This window comes from Engraulis encrasicolus, chromosome 20 (genome assembly GCF_034702125.1).
Source record: "Engraulis encrasicolus isolate BLACKSEA-1 chromosome 20, IST_EnEncr_1.0, whole genome shotgun sequence".
NCBI lineage: Eukaryota > Metazoa > Chordata > Actinopteri > Clupeiformes > Engraulidae > Engraulis > Engraulis encrasicolus.
The window spans coordinates 446,812-469,905 of record NC_085876.1 but is presented as its reverse complement, the minus strand read 5'-3'; the positions used below and the strand labels follow the sequence as shown (position 1 = coordinate 469,905).

The following is a 23,094-nucleotide window of genomic DNA, read 5'->3' as shown; positions in this document are numbered from 1 at the left end:
CTATGTTTTGACAGTTTAACTCCATCATAAGGACCAGCAGGTGATAAAATGGTGGGCTTTTGGTCAAGACCTGTCACACTGTAAGCACTACAGAAAGGACAATACTGCAAAACAGGACAAGGAATACACCCACCATTTAAGATGGTGAAATCATGTCCAAGATAGGAATTAACACTGTTTTTAATATAAAATCATCTCATCGGTTAATGTAATTAACTGTGTAGCCCCTTAATGCACGCCATACCTCCAGTGGTACGATGTAATAGTCATTGAAATGTAACTACGATAGCACTACAATATTGTGACACAACACAGGCCCTTTAGTAATGCACCACGACTTGGTCATTACCATACTGCTGACAACAAATTTATGAAGCTGTGTCTTAAGGGGTTAAGTGTTGTCTTTTCTTTTGTTTTTAGTCTTCCTCAACATTTGCTGCCTTTTATTGTCCCCGTCCCAACTCTTTTGAGACATGTTGTTTTTACATAATCATGAATATCCCCACCAAAAATAATTTTGGTCAGTTTTGATAACTGATATGTCTTCTTTGTACCATTCTCCATCTAATGTAAGAATCAGACGTTTTGAAAATGGCAGTATTTTGTTATTATCCACAATTTACCTTGTGTCCCAACTTCTATGGAGTTGGGGTTTGTAGGTCAACAAACACTGTTGTATACCATTGTATTGACTGAGACAGGAAAAATGCAACTCTGCAGCTCAGCGCCTAACAATTAATCCTACCCCTTTGGTAACTGACAATTAAGTTCACCTGTAAAGCCATGATTAAAGGCATTATGAAATCTAATTTAACTGGGGCACATGTCTCAACAGTGTCGTTGCTAACTGTAAGAGCCAGTTAATGGGGAATTCATGTAGAGTAATAATTTAGGTTAAAAATGTTTAAAAATGCTTAATTTAATTTTAAGAAATTCATGATGATTATATTTTCTACAATGCATATATAAGTTAGTATAAAAAGATAGATAAAAGCATACTTTTATTGTGAAATGTAATTTTGTCTTCCACTACGTAATATGAATAATTGCCCGTATGCACTTTCTAGGTCAGATTGCAGCTGGATACGGTGGAAGCAACACAGTTTTTTGACAGATCTGAACCGAGCCTTTTAATTTCATGTAACTGTATTTTTTTGTTATTTTACTAAACATCTTAAAAGAAAACTTGAGTGATTCAAATACTGGTTGTTGACAAGCTGCAAAGGTGGGACAACGAACTTTGTAGACACGATGTGCCACTACTCTAACTAAGTTAGCAACTTACTTGGTTGCTATGCAATTTCCCATTGGCAACCTATAAAGTTGCTAAATGGTTAGCAACAAAACTTTTGAGAAACGGGTTCCTGATCACAACAGATGATTTTCTGAGCAATTACACCAACTTTAACTTAGCATACAGTAGAAGACCTGTGCCAGAGCAGTAAGAATAATGTAAAAGAAATAGAAATGCAATTCTACAGAATTTCACCTGAGATATCGGTGTTCAAGGCTGGCCCAGTGCTTGGGCAAAGAGAAGGCGAAGCCGAGGGAATGGTGGCGGTGGCATGGCTGTAGGTCGAAGAGTTGGAGGGCGTGGAGGTAGTTGGAAGGTTCTGGAAGTACTGCTCCCCGGGCTCGTCCTCGTCAAAGTCTCCGTAGTGGCACACCTCCTCCAGATCGAGGTTGAGTGGACGGAATCCCTTGGTGACCACACCTGGCCGAGCGTCAAGGATGCCGCCCAGGTTGGGCTGCGCCAATTGCTGCCAGTGCTGCAGTGTCATGGAGCCTGCCGGCCAGTTAGAGAACAGTGGTGCATTTCTCAAAACCACAGTTGCTATGTTAGCTACTTTGTTGTTTGCAATGCAATTTCCCATTGAAAACTATTCAAGTTGCTAACTGCTAACAACTACGCTTTCGAGAAACGCACCCCAGATGAGGTAGCGAACAGAGAAAGTATACTTGACACCAGGGTTCTGAATTAACGTTTTTCATCAACAGGCAAAATGGATTGCAGATGCTGATCTTACTAGTCAAACACACATTCACTAATGCGTTGGTCTTTTCCACCAGCCAAACTGAAATTTTATCAGCATTTGGCCGTTTGGCTGGTGTTGTTTCAGTGCCCTGCTTGACACCAATATAATTAATTCAATGTGCATTCAGGGGCATGCATCAATAAATTAAACAGTTGCACTGCAGTTTCTCTGACACCACAGACAAAGCATAGTATATGAATATGTGACACAAGAACAATTCAATGTGCTGTGGGTGAAGTGGTAGGTTACTGCATGCTACTACACCCCTACCATGTACAGTACACAGAGCTGGTCTGGGGGAGAAATCGGGCCCGGGCACTTTTGGATTAAAGGGGCCCCTCAAAATTAGTGGAGCAGAACTGACTCACCAGTGGGACTCAAACCCTTGTGGGTGTGTTATCACAGATAATGTATCCTCATTTTGCATTTTACATGAGAAAAATAAAGTAATTTGCATTATTGTGTTTAATTTAATACAATTCTGTGCTGAACCGCGATTGTCAAAGCTATTTTAACGTACTCAGTTAACCAGAATGCGGGCCGTTGTCAGGTTAACATGTCACTGATCTCAGCGTGAAAATTAATCTATTATTTTCGTGAAGACTTTACGAAAGGTGGGCAATAACGTGAATGCACCACGAAAATTAATCTATTTTTTTCGTGAATACTTCACGAAATGAGCGAGATACGGTTGGAGCACTGATAGGGGCCCTTAAGGGGGCCCAAGCACTGAGAGGGGCCCTTAAGGGGGCCCAAAATTCGAATCTTTCATGGGGCCCAACATTTCTGGCAGCGCCCCTGAGTGGCAGCATAATCTCCTGTGGTAATGTGGTCTAATACAGAGATAGAGCACAATATTGTTTGAAAGATGAATTCCGCTTTAAGTCACAGCTTAAATATGCTCTTAAAAAGAACCAAACATGTAACCACTAATATATAGTGATAGCAATGTCTTATGGTAAATGTTTTATTTCTTTAAAAAATAAATACATTTTTACATTTTATTTGGATGGGTGCGGGTGGGTGTGGGGGGTGGGGTACAGAGGACATGCCATATGAATGATGTTACAGTCCCAGGAAAAAGTTTGTACACCCTTTGAAATTTCTTACATTTTTGTCAAAATTGATCATAAAACATGGTCAGATCTTCCCGGAAATCTCAAGAAGGAACAATCAGAGTCTGCTTTAATTAATTCCACCCAAACATTGATATGTTATCATACTTTTATTGGTCATAAGGCCATTATATTCACAGGAGAGCAGGGCATAAGTAAGTACACCCTTGCATTAAGTAGGTTTTAACCCTCAGTTAGTTGCAATATCATCAACCAGACTTGTCCTGTAGTTGCAGATCAGATTAACAAAACAATCTGTTTGTATCTTGTCTCCCTCTTCTTTAGAGAACTGCCTCTCGTCAGCAAGGTTTGTGGGATGTCTGGAGTGCATAGCTTTCTTGACTTCATGCCATTTAATCTCAATTGTTTTTTGTCAGGGCTTTGACTGGGCTATTTCAGAATGTGTATTTCATTATTATGAAGCCATTCTAAAGTCGATTTGCTTCTAAAGTATGGGTTGTTGTCACATTTCAGGACCCATACTCTTGTGTGCTTCAACTGTGTGACAGACTTCCTCACGTTTTTTTCTGTAAAATATCACAATAAACTTAAGTTCATTGTTCCACTGATAATAGCAAACTGTCAAGGGCCTGAGGCAGCAAGGTAGCCGCATATAATGATGCTCCCGCCACCATACTCAGAAGAGGAGATGTAACCAAGAATAGCTAAAAATGGGATTCATTCTGCCAATCTAAAATAAATGGGGTTTCTGTCCAAAAAAATATTGCTGCACCTTTGAGGTTTGCGAAAAAGCATTTATATGCTTCATAGAATTACTGCAAAATATTCTGTAGACCAACGTTGAAACCAAAGTTGCATTTTTTCAGGGGAACACACAATGTCATATTTGGAGGAGAACTGGAGAACCACACCTTCACCAAAACATCATCTCCACCTTTGAGTATGGTGGCGGGAGCATCATTATATGCGGCTACCTTGCTGCCTCAGGCCCTTTTGAGTTTGCTATCATCAGTGGAACAATGAACTCAGAAGTTTATCGAGATATTTTACAGAAAAAAAGTGAGGTAGTCTGTCACACAGTTGAAGCACACAAGAGGATGGGTGCTGAAATGTGACAACAACCCATACTTTAGAAGCAAATCGACATTAGAATGGCTTCATAATAATGAAATACACATTCTGGAATAGCCCAGTCAAAGCCCTGACAAAAAAACATTGAGATATATGGCATGAAGTCAAGAAACCTATGCACTCCAGACATCCTACAAACCTTGCTGACGAGAGGCAGTTTTCTAAAGAAGAGGGAGACCAGATACATTAAGATTGTTTAGTTAATCTGATCTGCAACTACAGAAACATCTGGTTGAGGTTATTGTGACTAATTTAGGGTTAAAACCTATTGAATGCAAGGGTGTACTTACTTATGCCTTGCTGTCCTGTGAATGTTTACATCTTATGGCCAATGAAAATATGAAAACTTGTAAATGTTTGGGTTGAATTAATTAAAGCAGACTCTGGTTGTTCCTTCTTGCGATTTCCGGGAAGATCAAACCATGTTTTATGACCAATTTTGACAGAAAGGTAAGAAATTTCAAAGGGTGTACAAACTTTTTCCTGGGACTGTATATTGCTTTTACGTGTATTTTCTATTGTACTATACTATACTATAACCACTTGTAAACTTGTAACCACTAACATATAGTGATAGCAATGTCTTTTATTTCTTAAAAAAATAAATAAAAATCTTTTATATTTTATTTGGGTGGGTGAGGGTGGGTGTGTGGGTGTGGGGGGGTGGGGGTGGTTACAGGGGACATGCCATATGAATGATTTGTTTATTGTTTTTATGTGTATTTTCATTTGTTTTTGACTGCTTTACTTTATTTATATCCCCGAAACGCGGAGCGTAATGGTTTTGCGTGCACCGCCGCGTCCGCCGCGTCCGCCGCGTCCGCCGCGTCCGCCGCGTCCGCCGCGTCCGCCGTGTCCGCCGCGTCCGCCGCCACCGCCGCCGCGTAAGGTCTTTCGTGTTAACGCGATAACTTTTGAACGGATGTTTGGATTTGTCCCAGATTTGGTGTGTGAATGCTCTAGGCAGGTTCATGAACTGATTCGAGTTTGGAGGTCAACAATTTCAAGATGGCCGAATTCAAGATGGCCGAATTTTTGTTTGGCCCATTACTTCTGACCGGGTGGATGGATTTGTCCCAGATTTGGTGTGTGAATGCTCTAGGGTGGGTTCATGAACTGATTACAGTTTGGAGGTTAACACTTTCAAGATGGCCGAATTCAAGATGGCCGAATTTTTTGTTTGGTCCATAACTTCTGACCGGGTGGATGGATTTGTCCCAGATTTGGTGTGTGAATGTTCTAGGGTAGGTTCATGAACTGATTCGAGTTTGGAGGTCAACAATTTCAAGATGGCCGAATTCAAGATGGCCGAATTTTTGTTTGGCCCATTACTTCTGACCGGGTGGATGGATTTGTCCCAGATTTGGTGTGTGAATGCTCTAGGGTGGGTTCATGAACTGATTACAGTTTGGAGGTTAACACTTTCAAGATGGCCGAATTCAAGATGGCCGAATTTTTGTTTGGTCCATAACTTCTGACCGGGTGGATGGATTTGTCCCAGATTTGGTGTGTGAATGTTCTAGGGTAGGTACATGAACTGATTCGAGTTTGGAGGTCAACAATTTCAAGATGGCCGAATTCAAGATGGCCAAATTTTTGTTTGGCCCATTACTTCTGACCCGGTGGATGGATTTGTCCCAGATTTGGTGTGTGAATGCTGCAGGGTAGGTTCATGAACTGATTCGAGTTTGGAGGTCAACACTTTCAAAATGGTGGAATTTTTATTTGGCCCATAACTTCTGACTGGGTGGATTGATTTGCCCGGTAACTCCTTAATTTAATGGTTCACCATTTCAGTGAATCTACCATATCAGGTAGGTCTACAGTGTAATAACCAGTGTAACAATATTTAATACCATGTAATACTAGTGTAATACCAGTGTAAAATAGGCAATACCAGGTACAGACTAATAACCAGTGTAACAATATGTAATACCATGTAATACTAGTGTAATACCAGTGTACAAATATGCAATACCATGTAATACCACTTACACACAAATAGCCTACATGATATAAGTACAAAATTGGTACATGGTGTCACACTGGTATGACGTGGTATTAAATATTGTTACACTGGTTATTACACTGTACCTAATGTGGTATATCCACTGTAATAGTGAACCATTAAAACAGTGTTACCCTTTGCCCCATTTTTTCCTTCATTTTCACAATAGTCATTTGGTTTTAAGCCTATGCACGTCATTGATCTATGTATAGATATTAAATATATTGATTTTATATTTTGTATTTATCATCAACGTTCATGAAAAGGTGGACGGGAGTGGTAGAAATGATTGGGGACTGGAAGCGTCGCGTTTCGGGGATATACCTTAAGCAGTCGAAGGCGACTGCACAGGCAGTCTAGTTATTCTATTGCATATTTTTTAATTTTAATGTCAGGGACTACAGATGAAAACTAAATCTGGTGCAATGCATGAAATGGAAACATTTATGTTTTAATTGTACATGGTCCTAATAAACTTGAATTGAATTGAATTGAAAATGCATTGAGTTGCCACTATGTGATTGGCTGATCAGAAATTTGCCTCAATGAGCAGTTGTACCAGGTGTTCCTAATATAGTGGCCGGCGATGCAATGCACAATGCAAAAATGTCAATTTCCCAAACTATGGGATGTCATGGATGTCATTTTGCAACAAAACTCTTCAAATCCAAGGGCAGTTTAATTAAATCCCTCGCTAAACTGCATGTATTCAATACCATGCTAAGGCATCTACTGTCAGCAATTGGTAGAATGGGATAGAGATGGTTAAGGAGATGCTCTCTGAGTGATTGAGTTTTGTATGGTTATTTTGCTTTCTTCCCCCTTTCAGCTCAATTTTCATTTAATTTTTTGATATGACTGTTTTCTGTCAGTATGAACGGTCCCCCCTTTCATGTATGAAAAATGCAATTTTCCCAGTCATAATGAATACAGAATTTGATGGTGGTGGTAAGTATTCATGAAAAAGGTAACATTTGTGAATGGGCAGCATGAATTCTGGAAATAACCTACTACAAATATACTACAACTTAATTCAACTGATCCCAATATCCTGTAGGTAATGTCTTTGTCAATTCTTGCATACCTGCTCTAGATCTGTAAATCTTGGTTTACCACACTCAAGGGTGCCAGAACGAGTTGGCCTACCACAAATACTTTGGGGCGAGGGCTTTCATCTTCACAATATCCTGATGTAATGAGTGCAACAGGTAACAATTAATGTAAACTCACATTGTCACATTATCTCAGAAATGAATGAATCACAAAAAATAGTGTACTTGGATTTAAATGCGTTCTCCAGAGGACTTGACTTTGACTTTTTTGCTCACCGACCACTGTGGCTAGTGGTTTTAGCGAGCCACTAGCCGTTAAGTCTTTCTGCTAGCCAGGGTTTTGTTGCCAGTTTTTTTTCTTAGGAATATTCTTGCATACAAAACAATTGATGCAACTACTGTGATTTGTCACACCAAAGAACAAACTAGCTTTCAAAGTGGCTAGTGAGACTGAAATTTTTACTTCTCAGAGCCTAATTTTACCAGCATTTGGCCAGTTGACTGGTGCCAATGTCAAGCCTTGGTTCTCCATAAGGAATTCCTTTATGCAGATATATTCAGCCACAGCGCTGACTTTTAGTAAATATCTACTGTCTGATTTTAGAGTATATTTGATTTTTTTAAATAGCAGTAATGTGATGGGCCATCCCATGTGAACAGCCTTCATTCCTGTGCTGTGCAGCTTACACACAGCATTAATGAAATTCAATCAACCCCAACCGTCTAAATGGCAGAATCAGTTAAAATGTTCGCAATACTTGAATATTAAAGAGTAAGTCCAATAGAAGATGGCAACCTGGCCAAACGCTGTGGGCGACTTTGTTAATGTGCGTTTGTGTGTGTGATAATTAGGTATTGCCAATACATCAACAGGTGGAAAAACCTTGAGAAATTCAATCGTCATGTCTAGAGTGGGAAAAATCCAGGACAAAGGATTTTTTCCAGGACATTTAGTGAATTTCCAGGACATTTCCAGTACTGGAAAACAAACCTCTACATTTCCAGGTTTTCCAGGACAAGTGGTAACCCTGTTCATGTTTTCATGGCACGGTTTGTTTTCATGGCACAGTTGTTTCAACTGTTAAAGTGTTTCACAAGGCCTCACCCTGCCCGTCACTACTTGCTGGTATGCTGAAGTCAGGTCAATGTTTGAGAATATTTTCCCTCCACTTAGGGTCGCCATCAGCTCCTCAATGCGGGACAGGGGGTACATTTCAGTATTGGCAGATTGATTAAAGGTGCACCGTGTAATATTTTTTTGTAGTTTATTTCCAGAATTCATGCTGCCCATTCACAAATGTTACCTTTTTCATGAATACTTACCACCACCACCAAATTCTTATTTAGGCACAGCCTGTCTTTCGCAGACAGCGGGCAGACCGAGGGAGATTGCAAACGGCAAACGGACGTTTGCACACATTACTCACCCAATATCACAACACAGTGCACATGGCTTAAATACGATTGTGTTTTGGTCCTAGATAACATTTAATAATAATAATAATAATAATACATTTTATTTTGAGCGCCTTTCAAAATACCCAAGGACACTAGGGAAAATATAACAAAGCTTCAGTGAATTAACAATAGGAGAGTAATGAGAGTAATTAAAATGCAAAAATAAAATAAAAGTACAATAAAAATAAATGTTTTAAAATAACAAAAAGAAGTAGAATGCAAATTGAAAATAAACTAAAAATGAGGGAAAAAAATAGATAAAATATGTAAAATAGAAAATAAACTGATAATTAAAATGAAGTGGAAGTGCCTGTCAGTGAAATTGAAAAGCAGAAGTGAAAAGGTGTGTCTTCAGCTGAGATTTGAAAGTGGGCAGTGTAGAACACTGTCGAAGTGACAGTGGGAGAGCATTCCAGAGTTTGGGGCCAACAACACTAAATGCCCTGTCGCCCATGGTGCGCAGGTGTGTGGAGGGAACTGTAAGGAGGAGTGAGTCAGTGGAGCGTAGTGTGCGGGTGGGATTGTAAGGGGTGAGGAGACTTGTGATGTAGGAGGGTGCTGGGCCTTGTATACGGGGAGGAGAATTTTTTTAAAATGGATACGTGAACGGATAGGAAGCCAGTGTAATTGATAGAGGATAGGGGTAATGTGATGCCAGGGTCTGGTGTGTGTAAGTAATCTAGCTGCTGAGTTTTGAATGTATTGAAGACGGTTAATCAATTTAGTAGGGAGACCAGTGAGCCCCGCTATATCATTATAGAAGCACAGACGTAGTCTAATTTAAGCTTGTAGCTGCCTGGTTCTGGTAAAATGCTAACGTTAGCTTACCCAGTTAGCTCAAAACATTGAGTGATCAAATGGCAATGTGGGGTAACTTCTTTGTATTACATAAGTTCGTGGTGCATTTTTACATCAATCTATGGTAGTCATGACATTTATAAGCATTTAGGGTCTTTATATTAAGCAAAAACGTGATGTTGGAAATCACAGAAATCGCCGCACGCTTTTCTTAAAATTTTGTAACTCCCGCCCTTGCAACCCATACGCCCATCTGATTGGTTATTGGACCATCAAATTTGCATGATATAAAGAGCTCGTCTATATCAAATCGCGCCCCGCTGTCATTGACTTTGAATGGGGGCGATATCGCTTCACCTCCGCGCTGTTAAGCGCGATATCGCCCCCATTCAAAGTCAATGACAGCGGAGCGGAATTTGTCTGTGTGGGTACGGGCCATTAGACGAGACGCTGTTTTTTTTTTTTTCCCTCCGCTGCGACCAATCGACCAATGGGATTCGGTCGAATAGATTTTTTTTTTGGTCGACCAACGATTAGTCGATTATTTGCGGACAGCCCTAATACTCTATGTTATGCAAGGGTGAGATGAAGTGGGATATGCAATGAACTTAATGATGAATGATAAAAGGATGAGAGGTGAAATAATACTTTTTATTGACAACAAACAAGATACGGTATAACTGAGATAATACCAAATGAAAAAAAAAAAAGATTTAAGGTTTTTTTTTTAAAAAAGGAAACGGATGGCAACAACAAAACAACAGAATGAAGAAAATGTATGAACTAAAAACAAAACATGCAGGAAATGAATATTACAGTATACATATAGTATGTGTACAGTTGAAATCACAAGTTTAAATACGCTGTATGTACATAATGAACATAAAGACACACAATCATATTTTTGTGTCATTATTTCAAAATGCCAAAATCATTTCCAAATCCAAGGAAAATGACAAAGAAAATGTACAGATTTTGTTTTAGCATTTACATCAAAAGTTAAAGTTAAGTCAAAAGTTTACATACACTTCATTAGAATTTGGTCTAAATGCCTTTCAATTTACATTCTAATGAAGTGTATGTAATTTTTGATTTACATGAAAATACAAAAAACGTGTCTTCATTTTATGATTTAGGAATAATTTTGACATTTCTATATATTTTTAATAATCGCACATGACCTTAAACTGGCCTGGCTTAATCTCATTTCAAGTTAGATGAGTGAAAAAGCAGAGGGGGGAAATGACCATGTGTCTTTGCACACATTACACACAGTACAATGTATGTAAACTTCTAGAGGTAACTTGCAACAGATCTTACATGCCACGTAGTCAAGCACACACTCTGCGTACCGGTTATCATCCATACATGTTACACCATCCTTTTCTAATTTTTCATATACTTCCCAAAACACATTGGACCTCATTTATTAAAATAGCGTAAGCCGAAAAACATGCATACGTGATGCGTACATTCTTTTCTACGAAAGGTTGGCATTTATCAAATCTCATCATAAGGGCAAGAAAGATGAAATCACCACGACAGGTCTGAGACCGTGTACGCAGTCTTCAAGTTTGACTTGAGATGACTATGATCGCCAACTTAAGCGGCAGCTGTAGCGCAACAAGTCATTAATGTAAATACACACAATTAATGTAAATACACAGATTCACACAAATGCAGTTCTGGGGTGCTACCTTGCTACTAAACAGGCACAGCAAGTATGATTGAAATCCGTGTCGGTTGGGTCCCAAAGTGTCTGAATTCACGTGAAATGACCCTAAACCAGAAACGTAGACGCTTTAACCAGTTTGCGTCTCTCCCTGTCATTAACTCAGGGGTGCGGTCTCCTTCATGCCGTTTTAGAGAAGGTGTGATTATGTTCATTACGATGGTTTTCAGACGCTGGATTTATCAACAGCTGCTCATTCTCATGATGGGATTGGTGTGGTACGCATGTTTAGTAAATCTCACGTGAGCCTTGTCGTGCGACGAATTCTGTGCTCATGTCTACGATGGTTTCTACCATAGCTTGAAAAATGAGATCCATTATGTTCACTCCAGTCCTCACTTTGTAATTCTATGCATGTGACAAATAAACTCCTTGTACCCCATGTACTTCTTAATTTCCCCCCGGGGATCAATAAAGTTACTCTACTACTCTGTATCCTTCAAACAATCATACTTCATGCTAAGGAGGGGGTCTCAAACCCCAAATCACAGTGGCCCAAAATTTGGGACAAAGTTGTGGTCCAAACTCAATACTTTTTTATTTATTTATTTATTTATTTTTAATGGATGGATATTGTGCCTACACGCACTTCGTACTTAAATTTCGCAAACATTTGTTTGAATAGTACATGTATGGTTCAAATGTGCCTGCACACATTCTGTTCTATGTGGGTAGGAAATATCACTATGCACATGCTGTTACACTACGCCTGGACCTACTCACATTTCCTGAGTCTCATAACATTTTGTATTCAACTCATATTACTGTATACTAACTAGGCAAGTAAAAGTAAGGTTTAACCCCCTAAAAAATGATACAAATGACATACAAATAAAATACTACAAATCTAGTAAAATCTGAGATTGAGAAATGGGTTATTCTCAACATGGCTGCCAGAGGCTTATAAATAAGGGTCTGGAGACACTACAGGTGAATAGGGCAAACTTTTTAACTTGCAGGGCTTGATTTTGACATTCCTGTCCCTAAGGCATCTCCAGCCATCTACGGCCCTGTTTGTGCGCAACGTGTGTGTGTTTGCCATGGTGCATGGCAGACCAGAGGGAATTGAAGAGCACAAGAGAAAGGGGACGCTTTTGTGTCCAGTGAGGGTACCTTGTGGACCTTTGTCGAGGCCTATGGTTGGACCTCAGGTCCAGCTCCTTCAGAGCATTAAGAGATGGTCTGATATTTGGTTTCATACTCGGACTGCCAACATAAGTATTGACGTCAGTATTCCTACTAGGGTTCACGTTAGGACTGTTAACACAAATTTTGGTATCAGTGTTGTTACAACTGATATTAGCTTTGCCAGCAGTGCTGAGAACAGTGTTAGGAGGGTTATGAGAAGAATCACAGTCTGACACAGAACATGATTCAGATGGCCAGTGTTTACTTTTAACATGAGGAACATAAGGACTGTTGTTGTCAGCATTGTGACAACTGGTGTTAGCTTTGCTGGCAGTTTTGCCACGTGAAGTGTTGTTAGGAGGCTTAGGAGAAGAATCACCTTCTGACACAGAACATGATTCAGACGGCCAGTGTTGACTTTTATCATAAGGAGCACAAGGACTCTTGTCAGCATTGTTACAACTAGCATTAGCTTTGCTGGCAGTTGTGGGATGTTTGGCAGTGTTAGGAGGAGAGTTAAGAGAAGAATCATCACCTTCCAGGGGCTTCACGATCTGCAGTTTGTCGGGCAGGTAGGAGCGTCCGGCCCAGGACTGGTGGGAGCCCAGGGACATGATGCTGTCGCTGTGGACCAGACCATTGACGTAATGGGGGCCGTCCTGGGAGTAGAGACCACCGATACCGCAGCGTTCACGCTCCTCTTCAAAGAAGCGGCGCTCACTCAGGCAGTTCTGTCGCCTCAGAGACAGCCGACGCAATGCCAGTTTCAGGTCCTCGGAGCTCGAGCGTTTCTCTGGATTGTCCAGGCTACTGAACAATAGTAAAAAAAGGGACAATACGATAGAGGACAACCATGTTTTTACTGTGTTCTATTGAAGGCAACTGTTTCATACATTTTATTTTCATAGTGTTTTCTACAGACAAGTCACAAAGTGCTTTATAATAAGCTGTGGTAAGATTAGGATATATATACGGTGTATATATGAAGAGCTTCGTTTCAAAATGATGTATATCCATTTTGGAACATTTTTGGGAAATTGACATTTTTGTATTGGGCATTGTATTGCAAACTCTGAAGATTTTATTTTTCAGCTGGGCAATGCTCCAAGCCATGCAGCTCTGTCAATTAGTGTGAGTATAGAGGACCACCAGATCAAGACCCTGTCATGGCCAGTCGAATCTCCAGGCCTGATTCACATTGAAAACTTCTGAAATGTGATGAAAAGGAAGAGGGATGATCACAAGCAATCAAATAAAGCTCAGCAACTTGAATTTTTACACCATGAGTGGAATGAAATCATCCAAGAACAATGTGAAAGACAGGTGGAGAGCAAACCAAGATGCATGAAAGATGTGATTAAAATCCAGTGTTATTCAACCAAATATAGATTTCTGAACTCTTCCATTATGTTTGTATTGTATGTTTGTTATTTGTTTGTTTTCTTTGCCTTTTTGAGGTTGGAGAACATTGCCTCTTTTGTGTTAGTTACACAAAACACCTACACACATACACAGCTGTACTGTATATTAACAATAGTATACACTGAAAAAATCAAAATCAGGCCCTGCCGTGGCCAACCGGTAGGGTACTCATCTGCCATGCGGCCGACCCGGGTTCAATTCCCGGCCCGGGTCCTTGGCCGACCCCTCCCCATCTCTCTCCCCATTCGCTTCCTGTCCACCTCTCAAACTGTCCTATTATCAATACAGTTGAAAAGACCAAAACAATATCTTAAAAAAGTCAAAATCAAACTGTACGTACTTGATTGTTAAAAATATACAGGTATATACTGTATGAGGCATTAGGAACAGGCAGAAGGAACATCTGACAGGACTTGAACTTTTTCAACCCATTTGGTCCACCCCTCCATATATCCAGCGCAGTCCCATGCCATTTCGTAGTATGGTCACAAATATAATCTATAATATTATTTTCGTGACCATACTACGAAATGCACGAGACAGGGTTGATATCAGACCTACCTGAGTGGAGTGGACTCTCCCTCCTGAAGGAGACTCTGTGTACGGTTGTCCAGGGCAACAGTGCTACCACAAGAAGTCTTTGAGTCCCCCAAGCCAGACAGAGGGGTGGCTAGACCACTGGAGAAAGAAGCATTTAGAGGGGACCACAGCATCTGATTGGAGCCCGGGATGTTGGAGAGAGGAGGAGCTGGACTGCGCTGTCGAACGCTCAGATTGACGTTTTTCACCGTCTCAAAGACTCTTCTCTGATGCACCCTGGGAAAAAAATGAAAGGACTGTCGTGTGAAACGTCAAATGTATTTACATATCAGTTATGTGAGGGATAACGGCCAACGAGGTGACTGGTTCCACAAAGTTAATGGCGAGGTAGGGGCTTAGACCAGTTGCCTCCAACACTGATTCTGTCACTTTAACTGACTTTAACTGAATTGATTCTGGAGTTTTAACTAATTTTCAAATATGTGAGTAGTTAACGTAACAGCTGCTTAAAACAAGTGTTTCCCCTATCACGTGCAAGGATTTATGATAAAACCATGCCCTTGGAGACCTACGCCTATGGCAGGGCTCCAGATGGTTGTTGTGAAGCAAAGCGGAAATCAACCATTTGGGGAGAGTCAGTGTACCTTATTCCTATCTTCCATGATACCTTGCATGAAACTTCTGGTCAGTTATGCCCTGGTTACACTACTGAGTCCATACCACTGCTGTCTATGCTTACGGATTTGGGAGGATCATATGAAAAAGTGGTCTTGGGTAACATATATGTCATAATAAGAGATAAATAATAAAATAAATGTAAATAATAATCAAAATGTATCGATGCATCGATCCAACGGCCGACGATTTAATCAAATTGCATCGTATCATAGGGCATTCTTAAGAACCGAAAATAATCCAATGCCAAACCCAATGCCCTAGTTCCATAACATAATAGAAATGGAAAAATCATTGGAAAACTCGAATCAAATCGAATCGCATCGTATTGTGGGGAATTCTTTAGTATCGAAAATAATAGAATCCCTGCTTTAAAAAATCGATACTATATCCATATCGTATAGGCATGGAGGCTGTGATTCAAACCCCTCGTCATAATAAACACAGTTTTGTTTATTTCTACAGCCAAGGGATCAACTTTTTCTGAGCTCCTTAATGCCATTAATATTAAAATCATTGTGTTTAAACAGCTCATGGTTCACACAAAGGTGCTCATTTATTTTATGTTATAAGAGGAACAGCATTTAGTTTTGATTGGCTAAGGATAACCATTTGTAGAGCCCAATAAATGGCTATGGACAATCCCCTTATGCACACCATGATGTGCATATGAGAAAATCAATAGATGCTTCCTAGATAATCTCAATTGTGATTTTGCCTGACAATAGAATAGGCGAACAGTCTCATCATATGCATTTGGTTAGCTTTGTTGCAGCAGTCATGGGTAACTGGTTTGGGCGTCAGACTTGTAGCCCAAAGGCTAGCGGTTCGACTCCTGACCCGCTAGGTTGTTGTGGGCAGTAATTAACCGGTGCTCTCCCCCATCCTCCTCAATGATACCATCCCACCTTACTGCTCCCTTGCTGTGCTGCTTGGGGCTGTCGCCTTGCATGGGTGAGGCATTAATGCAATTTCATTTTGTGCACAGAGTGCTGTGTCACAATGACAATTGGAGTTTCCCAGGTGGACTTTCACCTCAGACCATTTGCACGAAGTGACACTGGGAAAACGCCTCAGGCAATTTGCTTTTTTTTTTTTTTTTTTTTTTTAAAGGCTGCCTACAACTACTGAACACAAAAAGACAATGTTTGGAAACGGTTGGTTACAAACGACGAGACTGAATGATGGCATGAAACACTGATCATCAAAAAAACTGATTCCAAGACAAACCAATGCCCATTAAAGTCTTGCATTTGGCTAAAGGCACCGGAAGTTGTTGAAAACACAAGCTGTTCAGGACAAAGTAGTATTTTGTGTGTTATGTCATGGTACAGCATGTAATCTTTCATTTGGAGAAAAAGAAAAAAGGTAAAAGTGTGTGTGTGTGTGTGTGTGTGTGTGTGTGTGTGTGTGTGTGTGTGTGTGTGTGTGTGTGTGTGCGTGCGTGCGCGATCCGCACTTTCTCTCTTTACACTCGGGGTCATCCTGGCTCATCTCCTTCCTCATGGATCCTTCAATCTCAGCAGCCAAGGAGTCCTGTTTATTAGTCAAAGGCACGCACGCACGCACGCACGCACGCGCGCGCACACACGCACGCACGCACGCACGCACGCACGCACGCACGCACGCACGCACGCACGCACGCACGCACGCACGCACGCACGCACACGCACACGCACACGCACACGCACACACACACACACACACACACACAAAGATAGTCAGACAGACTGTTTATTGAGCCAACATGCGCACACATTGCGCTATGTAAGGTGGTGAACTGCCTTTTCACAAAATCTGAATCCTAAGAGTTGGGGTTCAGCTCGCTCAATGTCACACGTTGTCACACACCTTTTCATCACCTCAGTGCAGCCTGCCACACCATGAAACCACGCAATGTCCGCCACAATGTCCTATTCACTTTAGAACATTACGTATTGCTCCACGCTACAGATCTTGCTCAACTGCTTCATGAATTGTCCATTTGGTCAGATGCAAATCTGATGTGTAAATAATAAATAACTAAATAGATCCAATACTTACTTTAAATTAAGTTAAAATCGAAGAATATAATTGGAGCTTGCGGTCATTCTCAATTCCATACTGAATTTTCTACAAACACAGTGTTTGTGTTTGTATATGTGTGCTTGTATTGTATCGGATTGTATTGCATTGAATGCACCATGTTTTATTGGATGCTGGGCTATACAGCAGAATTTAGTGCCATTGTCTGTTCAGTAGGTGCAAGGAAGGCAACTTTTGGATGCTGGCTGCCTTAACCCATTTTAGTCTAAGGCACCTGCAAAAAACATCTGCTGAATGCCTAAGCCCTTTTTGGGAAGAGGTGCCCTCTGCCTATTAAAACCTAAATATCTCAGCCTCCAAAGCACATAAAAGCGTGAAATAAGTTGCATTTAAACGCTCATCTTTAACATACCAAGATTTTTAATAAAATTGTCTCAAATCTCATGAGCCTGAATGTTGCTTCATGCAGCTCCAGGCACCAGGGTCAATGTTGTGCATTGCAACATCCAGCATCAATGAGTTAAAAACCTGAAGAAGAAGAAAATGAGCTCACCATGGGAAAGAGTCCAAGGGGATGGTATCGGCGAGGGGTTCCAGCAGACACACTCCTGTTCCTGAGGTTCTTCAGCTCCTCCTGTGCCTCGTGGAGCATCTCAATGCACTCCATGTACTTTTCTTCCAGATCCACCAGCTGTGTGTCCGTATGTGAAGGAAAGAGGACACAATCATTGTAAATATTAATCGATATGTATCCTAGGGATGACGACCAAATGGAATCGAACCATATTCTTTAGTTCTTCAGTATCGGAAATAATCGAATCGCTGGACCCTGTCCAATACCCTAGTCCATAACCTAATAGCAGTGGAAGAGTAATTGGAACAAAAGCGAGTCGAGTCCCATCGTGGAGCATTCTCAAATACTGTATTGAAAACAATCGAATCGCTGCCTTAGGAAATCGATATTGAATTGTATCGTCAGGGAGGCTGTGATCTACACCCCTAATAATCATAGCATAATCATAGCATACAACACTTGCAGATACAAAGTGCACAGGAAAGATACGGGTCATTTCACGTGAAATCAGACACTTTGGGACCCGACCGACCCGGATTTCAATCATACTTGGTGTGCCTTTTTAGTAGCAAGGTAGCACCCCAGAACTGCATTGGTTTTAATCTGACACTAATATTAAGGGAGAAACAGACTAGGAAAGGTTCACATGTGAGGGTAGGACACTATACATTCAGCCTTGAATATATCAGTCAGTGTTAGTCACAAAAAGATGCCTGTGGTGTTATTTGAAAGCTCTTTTCTGGCTCTACATATTACACAATCAGCTTGGAATACAACAACTCTCAGAATATGAATTATGATAAATTGAAAAATTAAAAATTGAATATCTAAAAAACCTATATTTTAAAATGGCCAGTTCCTTGTCCAAACGTAGCCGGCAATGTCATTAGCAACACCTCAAATGCTGGTGTTCGGTTCTTTATTCATTTCAGAGAGAATTTGACTCATAAATATGGCATCATACAGACCACTTACTAATAATATGGTAATACCATAGTAGCATCACATGACAAAACAAAAACAAAACAAAAACGGTCAGTTTCCATGGTCCCAGGTTTCAGAAACTAAGGCAGATGTCCATTTATACACACCAAATGATGATATGTGAATGTTTGAACATTCCTTCTCTGTGTACCTGTACTGTACCGTACTTTAAAGAGATAATCAATGGCTACACTCTCATTTTGTACTCTACCAGTGCATTTGAAGCAGCAGCTGTGTCTTTTGTAGATAATGTATAAGTACGTCCCGTTGCAGTTACAGGTTCCACTACCAGAAGCGCATCCTGATGATCCATGACAAGTCTATCTGGTCTGAAGGGAAAAGTGAAGGATGGAGATGGTCCATGAGGATGCAGGAAGTTCAGTTTCACCTCTCCAGTGCTCGACATACATTCCTCAACACATGCTAGCCACCAGTTGCCATCATATACAGCTACAACATACCCTTTGATGCTTGAAAATGTAACACATTCCTTTACTGAGCTCACTCTTGTAGAGCCAGAAAAGAGCTTTCAAATAACACCACAGGCATCTTTTTGTGACTAACACTGACTGATATATTCAAGGCTGAATGTATAGTGTCCTACCCTAAAATGTGAACCTTTCCTAGTCTGTTTCTCCCTTAATATTAGTGTCAGATTCAAACCAATGCAGTTCTGGGGTGCTACCTTGCTACTAAAAAGGCACACCAAGTATGATTGAAATCCGGATCGGTCGGGTCCCAAAGCGTCTGATTTCACGTGAAATGACCCATACAGAACAATACTAAGGCCCTCAATAAGCTTGCCGCGAGCCTTAAAGGGACACTGTGTGAGATTTTTAGTTGTTCATTTCCAGAATTCATGCTGCCTACTCTCTAATGTTAACTTTTTCATGAATACTTACCACCACCATCAAATTCTAAGTATTCATGACTGGAAATATTGCACTTTTCATACATGAAAATAGGGATCTTCTCCATGGTCCGCCATTTTGAATTTCCTAAAATAGCCATTTTTAGCTGCAAAAATGACTGTAATTGGACCATACTTGTTAATATTTGTTTATTACTTAGTACACTTTCATGTAAATATCAAATTTGGCAATAGGGAGCCTAGTTTCAATGAGCAGCATAGTTGCAATACCTTTTTTGACCATTTCCTGCACAGTGTCCCTTTAAATTACGCACGACACCGCATGCGACCGACTGCACAGGCTTGCTTGCGTACTGGCCACACGGAAATGTTTTTCTAAGCAAATGAGATCGTTCGCCTGGCCTAGCCATATGAAATCGGCGTTCTGGGTAGCCCAAAACGCGTTGCCATTGTTCCAGCCAAAACGGATTTGTTTACATCTGCGTCACAGCCACATGGCCAAAATCAGTGACGTATACACATACAATCCTGTTTGGAGGATTTTGATTGGCTGTCACGGCCAAACGGTACAAGATGTGATAAAACCCTTTTACAGATCTCTTCAGAGTGCTCCAGGGATGTGTTTCAAGTTTTGTGAAAATCCGACTAAATTTGAAGGATAAGGAGCATTTTATTGATTTTCACCAAATCCAAAATGACGGACATTCTATAACTGCAGATATGACGTCATATAGTGCGTTGGTTTCGTCTTGGCCCAAGGATTCCAACGGTCGACCAGATTTAATATAGGGCGTGCGGTTCAAAAGTTACAGGCAGAAATGTAGTTTTTTTTTTTTTTTAGACAGTATGTTTATTTAAGTTTTCAACGAAGTTATATAGGAACAGACAAGTTTTAAAAAAAAAAGAAAAAAAAGACAATGATTAGAAAATGAGTTGCAGGAAAATTGAAATGGCAATATAGAAACAAACACAAAACAGACAGGGCGTACAAACTAAGGCAATGACTTTTCTTGACTAGTGCAAAGACAACATTAACAGCAAAAATAAAAGAAAGAAAGAGGTGGTTAGCTTATCACATAAGTTCAAGGTCCCCTTCAAAGTCTTCAAGATGGTCTAAGAATGGCTGCCATATCTTATAAAATTCTCTCAGATTGCCAGACAGACTGTACTTGATTTTTTCCATATGCAATAGAGACGTGAGCTCAGACAGCCACGTCTTTAAGAGGGGCACTGCCTCTGATTTCCAAAGCATTAAAATTAGTCTTTTTGCTATCACCATTCCATACATTATGGTGTGCTGCACACGCATGCTTTGAGGCAACAGAAACATTGAGTATCCAAACAGTGCCACCTGTGGGTAAACTGAATGAGGTGGTGTCTAGCATTGATGGAGCAGTATTGTATTCTGTTGAGACCTTCCCCCCAGACAATATCATCAATCTGGATATTCAACTCCTCTTCCCATGCATTCTTCAGAGACTGGGTGACACAGTCCACTTGTTCAGAGAATATCTTAACAAAGTTTGAAATAAGGCCTTTTGAATCGGCTGCGCCAAGCAAGAGATTATGAACCTTACTTTCCTCAGGAAGGTTTTCAAAATTATCTATGTTCTGGCGTACATAGTTCCTGACCTGAAGGTACCTAAAAAAATGTGTTGCTGGGAGAGAGAACTTTTGTTGCAGTTGAGTGAATGAAGCAAAATGCTTATTAATGTACAAGTCTTTTAAAGCAACTATACCTTTTTGTTTCCAACTGCGAAAAGTTGCGTCAGACAATGAAGGTGGAAATGCATGATTATGACACACAGGGGTATAAACAGAGGTACCAGGTAGCTCACAACACTTCTTAATCTGTTGCCATATTCTCAAACAGTTCCGAATTATTTGGTTATTCACTTTGGAGTTGGGAAGACTGGGTGTAGAGAAGAGAAGAGCTGGGAGTGAAGAGTCTTTAACATCATCCTTATCAATGGCAACCCAGGCTGGAGTTTCTACTGTAACACCAGGTTTACAATCTTCAACCCAGTAAGCAAGAGCTCTAAGGTTTGCTGCCCAATAGTAATGTTGGAAGCATGGCAGTCCAAATCCCCCCTTCTCTCTTGGTTTTTGAAGATGCTTTTTGGATATCCTATGAGCTTTAAAACCCCATATAAATGGCATGACTATGGAGTCCAATAACTTCAAGAAAGACTTAGTTAAAAAAATCGGAAGGTTTTGAAACAAATAGAGAAATCTTGACAAAGAAACCATCTTTATAGCATTTATACGGCCCACCATTGAAATAGGGAGTGTGCGCCACTTCCCAATGTCCCCTTTTAGTTTTTCCACCTTTTCATGGAAATTCAATTTAAAAATTAATTTTGGGTCTTTTGGAAGGGTTACTCCTAGGTATTTCAACTTGTCCGTAACTTTAAATGGGAGACTATGCAAAAACTCTGGTTTAGTGTTTTTCCCAAGAGGCATGAACTCACTTTTTTGCCAGTTGATTGTGTACCCAGAAATGTCTCCAAAAGACTTAATGAGATCTAACAGAATAGGAATGGACAACTCAGGCTTTGACATGAATATAGCCACATCGTCAGCATATAAAGACAGATGGTGGTCCACACCTCCTAGATGGATGGGGCTAAAAGTTTCGTGTTGTCTAATACGGACTGCAAGGGGTTCAATACATATTGCAAAGAGGAGCGGGCTAAGGGGACACCCCTGGCGCGTCCCTCGCTGTAGCTGAAATGAAGTAGACCTATCTTGATTTGTAAGAATGGATAGAGGACGGTTTTGCATAGACAGTTTGAATCCAAGAGATAAAACGTTGACCAAGCCCAAATTCTTCCAACACCCTAAACATATATGGCATTTCTATTTGGTCAAACGCCTTTTCAGCATCCAGGCACAATACCGCGACCTCCTGGACATTTTTGTAATTATGGTACATTATATTCATTAATCTACGAACATTAAAGAATGAAAACCTACCAGGAATAAAACCTGTTTGGTCTTTATGAATAATGGAGGTGATATGTTTATTTAGCCTATTTGCCATCAGTTTTGTAAAGATTTTTAAATCAGAGTTCAGCAATGCTATTGGGCGATAAGATGAGGGTTCAGTCTCATCTCTACCCTCTTTTGGAATAAGTGAGATGTTAGCTTCATATAAGGAATTAGGAAAGGTTTGGTTTTCAAATGAGTGCTCAAACATCCTAAGCAGGAGTGGGACTAACTGTTTGTGGAATGTCTTGTACCATTCCATACCAAAACCATCCGGCCCAGAGGTTTTTCCATTGGGGAAAGATTTTATTGCCTCTAGGATTTCTTCACCTGTGATATCAGCATTAAGTGCTTCACAGGCCTCCTCACTTAATTTGGGGAGGTTCAAGTTCTCTAGCCATTTAGAAGTGTCACCTGTAGCTTTGGATGTGTAAAGTTGTTCATAATATTCCCTGAAGCGTTTGTTTATATCCATAGGGTTAGTAATAAGATCTCCTGTTTTAGATTTTATCTTGTGTATGGCTCTGCTAGCCTGCAGTCCCCTCAACTGTCGCGCCAGAAGTTTCTGGGGTTTATCTCCCAGTTCGAATTGTTTT

The 23,094-nt window shown here is 40.4% G+C and overlaps 1 protein-coding gene across 1 annotated transcript in view; it reads right to left on the bottom strand.

The window, feature by feature from the left end:
• The window catches only part of trak1b (trafficking protein, kinesin binding 1b), an 81,993-nt gene that overhangs the window by 11,402 nt on the left and 47,497 nt on the right, over positions 1–23,094 (bottom strand). Inside the window, exons 9-13 of the mRNA XM_063185126.1 lie at positions 17,635–17,772; positions 16,516–16,592; positions 14,403–14,657; positions 12,955–13,229; positions 1,490–1,786 (exon numbers count right to left, since the gene is read on the bottom strand). Coding sequence (XP_063041196.1) covers positions 1,490–1,786; positions 12,955–13,229; positions 14,403–14,657; positions 16,516–16,592; positions 17,635–17,772 — 1,042 coding nt within the window. The remainder of the gene's footprint in view (positions 1–1,489; positions 1,787–12,954; positions 13,230–14,402; positions 14,658–16,515; positions 16,593–17,634; positions 17,773–23,094) is intronic.